Raw genomic sequence first — 10,620 nt, forward strand, 5'->3', positions numbered from 1 at the left:
GTAGACATGACCCGAGAGACTCCTCGGTCAATATCCAATAGCGGGACCAGGATGCCCATATTGGATCCTACATATTCTACGAAGATCTTATCGTTTGAACCTCAGTGCCAAGGATTCGTATAATCCCGTATGTCATTCCCTTTGTCCTTCGGTATGTTACTTGCCCGAGATTCGATCGTCAGTATCCGCATACCTATTTCAATCTCGTTTACCGGCAAGTCTCTTTACTCGTTCCGTAATACAAGATCCCGCAACTTACACTAAGTTACATTGCTTGCAAGGCTTGTGTGTGATGTTGTATTACCGAGTGGGCCCCGAGATACCTCTCCGTCACACGGAGTGACAAATCCCAGTCTTGATCCATACTAACTCAACTAACACCTTCGGAGATACCTGTAGAGCATCTTTATAGTCACCCAGTTACGTTGCGACGTTTGATACACACAAAGCATTCCTCCGGTGTCAGTGAGTTATATGATCTCATGGTCATAGGAATAAATACTTGACACGCAGAAAACAGTAGCAACAAAATGACACGATCAACATGCTACGTCTATTAGTTTGGGTCTAGTCCATCACGTGATTCTCCCAATGACGTGATCCAGTTATCAAGCAACAACACCTTGTTCATAATCAGAAGACACTGACTATCATCGATCAACTGGCCAGCCAACTAGAGGCATGCTAGGGACGGTGTTTTGTCTATGTATCCACACATGTAAATGAGTCTTCATTCAATACAATTATAGCATGGATAATAAACTATTATCTTGATACAGGAATTATAATAATAACTATACATTTATTATTGCCTCTACGGCATAATTCCAACACATTGTTGAGGATGATGTGCGTGTTCCATGTAGGGCAGGAGGTTTGGTTCATCAAATGGAAACTTTTAGCTTTGTGTTCATCCTGAAGATGATGATAAAAATCCTTCGTATCACAAATGATTTATCTCTTCTATTGCAAAAAAGGATCAAAATGTTGTTCAAGTATGTGATGGATCATGTTAGATGTATGTAGTATGGTTGATGTATTTAGTTCATGTGAGCATACATGCATCTAAAAATATAATTATATCATTTTATGCAATGTCATAAACTATAATTATCTCATTTTGCGGATGTGAGAACCCGTTGGATCTATTGGAAATATGCCCTAGAGGCAATGATAAATAGTTATTATTATATTTCCTGTTTAAAGATAATCATTTATTATCCATGCTATAACTGTATTGAATGAAAACATAGATACATGTGTGGATACATAGACAAAACAATGTCCCTAGCAAGCCTCTAGAGATCATATAACTCATGTGATGGACTAGACCCAAACTATGAACATAGTATATTGATCATGTCATTTTATTGCTATTGTTTTCTGCGTGTCAAGTATTTGTTCCTATACCATGAGATCATATAACTCACTGGCACCGGAGGAATACCTTGTGTGCATCAAACGTCACAACGTAACTGGGTGACTATAAAGGTGTTCTATAGGTATCTCCGAAGGCGTCCGTTGAGTTAGTATGGATCAAGAATGGGATTTGTCACTCCGTATGACAGAGAGGTATCTCGGGGCCCACTCGGTAATACAACATCACACACAAGCCTTGCAAGCAATGTGACTTAGTGTAAGTCACGGGATCTTTTATTACGGAACGAGTAAAGAGACTTGCCGGTAACGAGATTGAAATAGGTCTCCGGATACCGACGATCAAATCTCGGGCAAGTAACATACTGAAGGACAAAGGGAATGACATACGGGATTATATGAATCCTTGACACTGAGGTTCAACCAATAAGATCTTCGCAGAATATGTAGGATCCAATATGGGCATCCAGGTCAAGCTATTGGATATTGACCGAGGAGTGCCTCGGGGCATGTCTACATAGTTCTCGAACCCGCAGGGTCTGCACACTTAAGGTTCGATGATGTTTTAGTATAGTTGAGTTATATGTGTGGTTACCGGATGTTGTTCGGAGACCCGGATGAGATCATGGACGTCACGAGGGTTTCCGGAATGGTCCGGAAACGAAGATTGATATATAGGATGGTTTTATTTGGTTACCGGAAGGTTTTCAGGCATTACCGATATTGTATCGGGAGTGATGAATGGGTTTAGGAAGTTCAACAGGAGGGGGGCAACCCACCCGGGGGAAGCCCAATGGACTTAGGGGTGGCGAACCAACCCTTAGTGGGCTGGTTGGACAGCCCAAGAGGGCCTTGCGCCAAGGAAAGAAAACCAAAGAAAGAAAAAAAGGAGAGGTGGGAAGGAAGAGAAGGACTCCACTTTCCAATCCTAGTTGGAGTAGGATTCCTCCTCCTCCTCCTAGCCGGGGCACCCTTGAGGGCTTGGCCCTCAAGGCAAGCCTCCTCCCCCTCCCTCCTATATATAGTGGTGATTTAGGGCTCATTTGAGACAACTTTTGCCACGTGCAACTCAGATCTAGACACCATAGTTTTACCTCTAGATCGTATTTCTACGGAGCTCGGGCGGAGCCCTGCATGAGTAGATCGTCACCACCACCGGAGCACCGTCACGATGCCGGAGAAATCATCTACTTCTCCGTCTTGCTTGCTGGATCAAGAAGGCTGAGATCATCGTTGAGTTGTACGTGTGCTGAACGCGGAGGTGCCGTCCGTTCGGCACTAGATCGGAACGGATCGCGGGACGGTTCGTGGGGCTGATCGAGGGACGTGAAGACGTTCCACTACATCAACCGCGTTTCTTAACGCTTCCTGCTGTGCGATCTACAAGGGTACGTAGATCCAAATCTCCTCTCGTAGATGGACATCGCCATGATAGGTCTTCGTGTGCGTAGGATTTTTTTTTGTTTCCCATGCAACGTTCCCCAACATGATCAACTTGAGAAATGATGTTTTGGAGCCACTATTGGAAGATGTCAAAGCCTTTTGCACCAAAAACGACATTCCAATACCAAATATGGATGACATCTTTACAAAGTGGGGTAAATCAAGAAAAGGTTGACGAAACAATGTCACAGCTGATCATTTTTTTCGTATGGACACCTTCTATGCTGCTATAGACTCCATCACCACAGAGTTCGATCTTCGTTTTAATAAGGTATCTTCGGAGCTTCTCAGAACTTCTCTTGTCTTGACCCAAGAAACTCCTTTTCTAGGTTCAACCTGCTTAAGCTTGCTAGACTGATAGAGATTTACCATGATGATTTCTCTGATTATGAACGTGAACATGTAGAAGATAACCTTGATCTATTCATTATCCATATGAGAAGAATTGAAGACTTTAGATCTTGTCATGATATTGCAAGCCTAGCTAAAATGATGGTTGAACTTGAAAGGCATGTCATGTTTCCTACTCTTTATCGCCTCATTGAGTTGCCATTGCTACTACCGGTAGCGACGACAACAGTTGAAAGGTCCTTCTCATCAATGAAAACATCAAGACTGAGTTGTGTAGCAAGATGAAAGATGGTTGGCTTAATAACTTGATGGTTTGTTATATTGAGCGAGAGATCTTCAAAAGTATTGATCTTGTTAAAATTCAGGAAGATTATCAGAATGAGGGTAGGGCATTGCCATTACCTAGATCTTCTAGACGTCATTGACAGCTTCATTCTCGATATATTGTAGGTTGTTTTTCTATTGAAACATGTCTACATTTTCATTGTATTTGGTTTTCATTTGTAATGTGTATTGACTCTTTCGATTTTCATCAAAAGGATTCTTTCCTTAAGACTTCTCCACACCTTAATTTTTTTTCGTCCTTCGCCTGTGTATTGTTTGGAATCACAAATGGGCCAATTACCCGTCCGTGTTCAAAATATATATCATTTTCGCAGTTCCAAATTTCCCACATCAAAGTAGAGATCCTAACACAGAGTTTCTGGTTTTCTATTTACCAAAGTATGTGATCACTGTAGAGAACGAGGAGCACATCTCCCGCACCCGATTAAGTTGTCGCATCTTGCCGGACCACCATCCTGACCTATTGTTGTGTGTCTCCACACCTCGTGTGTCGCTGTGTTGAAATGTGAAGGATTGATTCTTATCCTACATAGGAATATGAATCTATTCCTACGAACAAAAGAGCTTCAAACAATATTTTTAGTATAACATTCCTATCCTATAAAGTGCATACAAAATTCCTGTAAACTAAAAAAGTCGTAGAAATATGTTGGGAGATTATATTTGTTGCTAAGAGATCATCTTTTTAAATTAAATGAAGACAAACTATTTTTTATCTCTAATTATTTTGGTAAATTATTTTGGACTATGAAAAATAATTCTATAATAAAAATATCGTGACTTTGGACCACTCAAGCAAGCAAACATGCAATGCGAAAAAGGTCGAAAAAATTTGCTACCCATGATGGTAGCTGCGCACGACCCAAATTTTTATCTCTAATTATTTTGGTAAATTATTTTTGACTATGAAAAATGATTGTATAATGAAAATATCGTGATTTTGGACCACTCAAGCAAGCAAACGTGTCATTATGCCAAAAAGGCGGAAATAATTTGCTACCCATGATGGTAGCTGCACACGGCCCAAGTTTTTTTCTCTAATTATTTTGGTAAATTATTTTGGACTATGAAAATAATTCTATAATGAAAATATCGTGACTTCGGACCACTCAAGCAAGCAAACATGCATTTATGCCAAAAAGACGAAAATAATTTGCTACCCGTGATGGTAGCTGCACACAACCCAAATTTTTATCTCTAATTATTTTAGACTATGAAAAATAATTCTATAATGAAAATATCGTGACTTTGGACCACTCAAGCAAGTAAACACACAATTATGCCAGAAAGACGAAAGTAATTTGCTATCCATGAAGATAGCTGCACACCAATCAAATTTTTATCTCTAACTATTTTGATAAATTATGTTGGACTATGAAAAATAATACTACAATAAAAATATCGTGATTTTGGACCACTCAAGCAAGCAAACATGCAATTACGCTAAGAAAAAGGCAAGCAAAAAGAGCGAGAGAAGTCAGAAACATCATTTCTACACAACAAAAAGACACTTGTGTTAAAAAGGTAAATAAAAAGATAAACATAAGTGAGAAAAAGTCACTTTTATACAACAAACATGCATTTGTGCCAATATCATTGAAATCTGATACCGCATATATCAAAAAAGACACTTATGCATCATGCATAAAAAAATCACCTTTCATTTACTCCCTCCGTTTCAGTTTATAAGTTCGACACGTGTATCTAGGTCGTTAATTTGACCAACTTAATAAAAAACATATATTATAAAAAATATATCATTAGAAACTTTAGGTGTTCTATTTTCTAATGATATAATTTTATGTTAAACAATATATTTTCTATAAGTCAAATCAACGACCTAGATACACATGCATGCCTTATAAACTATGATGAAAGGAGTATTATACATGGCCTAATTGAATTGGGAGCCCATAAAACTAACCTAAAGAGTTTCCATGCCACACATTGGTACTACTCCCTCCGTTTCTAGATATAAGTCTTTAAAAATGTTTCATTAGTGAACTATATACGGATGTATATAGACATACTTTAAAGTGTAGATTCGCTCATTTTACTCTGTATGTAAACCCCTAGTAAAATATCTTAAAAAATTATATTTAAGAACGGAGTGAGTACAAAAGAAAGGTTAGCCCACGTGTCGCACGCACTTGTTTACCAAACCATCATAAACAGAGACGGTACCCACCTAAAAATAAATAAATAAATAAACAGAAACAGTACCCACGACTGCACCGTTCGTGGGTGGCTATATATTCGGGCGTCGTGCCCTTTAGCTCCCACACATAGTACGCAGTGCATGCATGCACATCCATCCCCCAAGTCCCAATCCCCAACACGTCCACACATACATAGTCACATCCAACATGGCCGGAGCTCATCGTAAGGTCTGCGAGCTGTTATACCACACGCGGCGGCGCTCCACGGCCGCGCTCAACAATGTGGTGTCCCTCATGCGCTCGCTCTCCGGGTCATACGCGCAGCACCACGTCAAGGAGCGCGTGGCGCGGTGGCGCCGCGCGCTCGCCGGGCGGTTATCGCCGCGCCTCGGCTCGCTGCTCGTCCACGTCGCCTACTTCCTCGCCGTCTCCTGGCTCGGTTACCTCGTCCTCGCGCAGCTCAGGTTCCGCGCCGGCGGCGAGGGCACGAGGCGGCCAGGCGCCATCGACCTGTTCTTCACCGCCGTCTCGGCCGCGACGGTGTCGAGCATGTCCACCGTCGAGATGGAGGCGTTCTCCAACGGCCAGCTCCTCGTCCTGACCGTGCTCATGTTCGTCGGCGGCGAGGTGTTCTTGTCGCTCCTAGGCCTCGCGTCCAAGTGGTCCAGGCTGAGGAAGCAAGCTGTAAGCAAATCCCGGCGCGTCGAGATCCACCACGTCGCCGAGCTTGAGATGCCGCCGGTCGCCGCTGCTGGCGAATTCGACAACCCAACGTCAATGACGTCGACCGCCGAGGAAGAGGTGAGCAAGCCGTTGGACCGCTTCGATGACACGAGGCTGCGGCGCGACGCGGTGCTGTCGCTCTTCTTCGTCGTGCTCGCCATCCTCCTGACGGTGCACGTCCTCGGCGCCGCCGCCATCGTGGCGTACATCTTCCACGCGTCGTCTTCGGCGAGGCGGACGCTGCGGAAGAAGGCCCTGAACGAGTGGACATTCGCCGTGTTCACGACGGTGTCCACGTTCTCGAGCTGCGGCTACATGCCGACAAACGAGAACATGGCGGTGTTCAAGCGGGACACCGGTCTGCAGCTGCTGCTCGTGCCGCAGGCGCTGGTCGGGAACACGCTGTTCCCGCCGCTGCTGGCCGCGTGCGTGCGCGCCGCCGCCGCGGCGACCAGGCGCGTGGAGCTCAAGGAGACGGCGAAGGAGGGCGAGGTGCTGACGGGGTACTACCACCTGCTCCCGGCGCGGCGATGCGCGATGCTGGCGGCGACGGTGGCCGGGCTCGTCGCCGTGCAGGTGGCGATGTTGTGCGGCATGGAGTGGGGCGGCGCGCTGCGCGGGATGAGCGCGTGGGAGAAGGTGTCGAACGCGGTGTTCCTGGCGGTGAACTCCCGGCACACCGGCGAGACGACCCTCGACATCTCCACCCTGGCGCCGGCCATCCTCGTCCTCTTCGTGCTCATGATGTGAGTCCTCTCCTCCTCTCTTTCTTTCTCCTCGCTGTCAGTGGACGGTCGATGCTTACGAGAATGCCATAACTGAGTTCCCTACGTTGGACGCTAGCTAGATTCCAGATCTACTAGGATCTTATTTTCTTGTGCTTCTCAACTAAATAATGTTTGGCAATGATCATTCATGACCCACGAGGCTACCTAAAGCTCCCTTAAATTTAATCACATTTCTAAGCATTTGATCAACTCCAATCATCCTCATCCCACAGTCAACCTCTTCAAACTAAAATTTGGTACGGACACTTCACTAAAGTTTCACACCTTCAGAGAACAGCTTCAGGCTTTGCAGAGTTATGTTTTAATACAGAGGATTATCAGGCGTTTTCAACAATTTCAGGCAAGGGTAAATGTTATTATGGACTGAGCTTTCACTACCTGCGCCAAAGAATAATAAATGAGTGACATTTGGACAGGTCAAGCCTTAACATTTTCTATACTGCTCAAGGATGACACACCGAAGGAGTAGACAAACTTTTCACAATTTTCTTCACACAAAAAAACATGTAACCGTTCAAATATTGATATCTTGAAAATAATTAATACGGATTTGTCTTCAAGTATTGTAGGCTACTAAATATTTTGTTAAGCATCACAGGCATAAACTAGAATAAGAAGTAATTGCGAAAGTTACATTTCAAAGTTCCAATGTCCAGGACATCAGCCCATAATAATATGTCCAAGAGATCACCTATTTTTATGCTATGACTGTAATGGGTGTATAGTACTCCCTCCCTTCCAGTTTAGAGGGACCAAATTTGAAATCTCACAAACCATGGTAGATTTATTTGTGCGGGATATGCAATACTCTAAATCAAGGCAGATGATGAATAAAGTAGGTCGTAGTGGGGGGGGGGGGGTATGATATACTAGTTGCATATATGGTACTTCGACATCCGCAACATAGTATCATATGTTGGTATCATAAGTTAATTCATTTATTGTGATGAATGACACATGATAGCACATCATTAATATGATATTTAACATTTTTTTCTTTATTTAATTTTAAATCACCTCATAAAAAATATTTAATTAGCATGCATGACACTACTCGGGATACTTTCATTCAGACAGCCTAAACCAAGGTAGGTTGGCATTCTTAATCCACCTTAATTAATTTGTGGTTGATTTAAATAGTCCTCAAGTGTCATATTTTATACCCTGAAATCGTTGAATATACTCCGTACCAAGTACTCCTACCAGTCCAACATAGGTGGCCAGGTCCATTGCAGGCGGTTGGCCATTGTGGTTGCGGTAGAGGAAATTAAGTACAATAATTGAACGCGGGTGGTAGAGGAATCTTTCCCTCGCTTTGCAAAGTATTTCGAGATCGTCAACCTCCTCGCAGGAGCGTTGCCATCCACGAGACGACAGGCACGTGCACGCGCTGGCTCCGGAAGAAAAGCCTCATCCTGGACCCAGAACCAATCGCCACAAGTTGAGAATCTGAATGCTGATCGAAAGACATTCCAACGTAGTCTCCGGGTCTCCGTTCAAAGCGAGGCCGGCCCCATGCGCCCGAAAATGCTAAAACCGCGTGCTCCTCACGTACGTAACTGACTAACTGTAACTGGGAATACTGTTCGCCTAGCTCCCTCCAATTCAATCCAGTTCGCACCGTCGTTGCCGTAGCTTCTCCGCCACATTGTTCTCTGAATTCCGTGCATATATGGTGCAGTGGTCCATGAGAAATCGTGATCATATCTCGGCAGCGAATCCGGACCTATATATGTGCCGTTAATTCCATGAGAATATTTCCGCTCGCCAGAATGTTCTTGCGCGTCGGCGTCTGGATACTGAAAGTTTGGTTTGGTAGTAGGTGGTATTTTTAGGGAAAAAGTGTGCCATTTTTGGGATTCAGTCCTCAACTGCGTTCATACAACATAATTACAATTGTCGCTAGCCTTGTCGTCTTGGTCGTCTCACCCGCGTTCTGCTTTGCTTCCAGGTACCTGCCTCCATACACGACATGGTTTCCATTTGGAGAGAGCTCGGGCGTTAAGGACCATCCCACGGAGGAGACCAAGGGGTTGAGGTTGCTCAAGGGCACGCTTCTGTCACAACTCTCCTACCTCGCCATCTTTGTCATCGCCATCTGCATCACCGAGAGGGAAAAGCTCAAGGAGGATCCCCTCAACTTCAACTTGCTCAGCATTGTCGTCGAAGTCGTCAGGCAAGTCCCCTCTTAGCAATTCAAAGCCTGGAAAATGAAATAATTATGCAGAACTAATAGTAGTAAAACTACAAGTCCTGTCCTGGAGTGAAGCTGACATTTTTGAGTGTAACGTTCTGCAGCGCTTATGGAAATGTGGGCTTCTCCATGGGCTACAGCTGCAGTAGGCAGATCAGCCCGGACCGGCTGTGCACTGACAGGTGGACCGGCTTTGCTGGGAGGTGGAGCGATTCCGGCAAAGTCATCCTCATTCTTGTCATGCTCTTCGGGAGGCTGAAAAAGTTCAGCATGAGCGCGGGCAAAGCCTGGAAGCTAAGTTAGAAGAAAAAGCAGGTGATCATTGCAGGCACCAGTGGTCATGCATGGAGTGAGCTCCGAGTTAGACACAACATGAGGTCTTTTCACCCCCTTTGTATGGCTGTATTCCTTTTGAATGCAGAAGGGAGCCTTCAGTGTGTCATCCTTGTAGACTCACCTGTAAGTGCTGCCGGTTTTAGATTAGAGGGCCAAAGTTGATCATGGAAATGGAATTATCAAGGCTTGCTAATTAGCTAGCCAGATTTTCTTTATCTGATCATCTTGCTACAATTATGGGCGTGTTTACTATGTATCCGTATGCGACGCCTCCTCCTCCTCCTCCTCCTCTAGCCCGAAAACTGTCCGCACCAATCTATGTTTGTTCCGTGCAAACTCTTCTTCCTTCTTCCTCGGGTCTTTCTAATACCGTCACCGACACGTTGTCTATCCTCATTTCATATGCAATGTGTGTGGACTATCTGGCACCACTCAAACCCAACCATTACGCGGGGCGGATTTGGGGACACCCGGACGCTTCCGCCCAGTGGCGGAGCCAGCCCATGAATCTTGTCCGGGCGAGACTCAACTCTGACAGTGTGAGCTGCCACCTGCCCAAAAAAATAATCCTTCTAACCATAGATTATCACTAGTGTTTAGACATATATTTTTGGAGCAGCCCGGGCAGCCGCCCGGGGTCGCCGGGAGGTGGCTCCGCCACTGCTTCCGCCATGTCGTACAGGCCCACCCTGACTATCGAATCGTTTTTCAGCAATCAACCAACTTGCATACCCGTGGATTCTTCTCATGGGATGGCACACATAGAGGGCTGCACACAACACATGAGACGAGCGATTTACCCATGTTCATGCCCTTGAGATGGAGTAATACCCGACTCCCGGATGTATGATTATATTATGGTGTCTCATATGAGAGAATTATAGGTTGGATCTCTAGAATCCTA

General features: G+C 44.6%; 1 protein-coding gene across 1 annotated transcript; it reads left to right on the forward strand.

Moving 5' to 3' along the window:
• The first annotated feature begins 5,789 nt into the window (after positions 1–5,789).
• LOC123427670 (probable cation transporter HKT7) lies at positions 5,790–9,931 on the forward strand. Its single transcript, XM_045111765.1, has 3 exons — positions 5,790–7,144; positions 9,138–9,362; positions 9,485–9,931. Exons 1-3 carry the CDS (start codon positions 5,820–5,822, stop codon positions 9,681–9,683), a joined length of 1,749 nt encoding a protein of 582 aa, XP_044967700.1. The 5' UTR covers positions 5,790–5,819; the 3' UTR covers positions 9,684–9,931.
• Positions 9,932–10,620: the final 689 nt, after the last annotated feature.

Source organism: Hordeum vulgare, chromosome 2H (assembly GCF_904849725.1).
Source record: "Hordeum vulgare subsp. vulgare chromosome 2H, MorexV3_pseudomolecules_assembly, whole genome shotgun sequence".
NCBI classification, from domain to species: domain Eukaryota; kingdom Viridiplantae; phylum Streptophyta; class Magnoliopsida; order Poales; family Poaceae; genus Hordeum; species Hordeum vulgare.

Coding starts and splice junctions, on each gene's coding strand:
- LOC123427670 (XM_045111765.1), top strand. CDS start 5,820: ATGCACATCCATCCCCCAAGTCCCAATCCCCAACACGTCCACACATAC. Junction 7,145..9,137: donor GTCCTCTTCGTGCTCATGAT/GTGAGTCCTCTC, acceptor CTTTGCTTCCAG/GTACCTGCCTCCATACACGA. Junction 9,363..9,484: donor ATTGTCGTCGAAGTCGTCAG/GCAAGTCCCCTC, acceptor AACGTTCTGCAG/CGCTTATGGAAATGTGGGCT.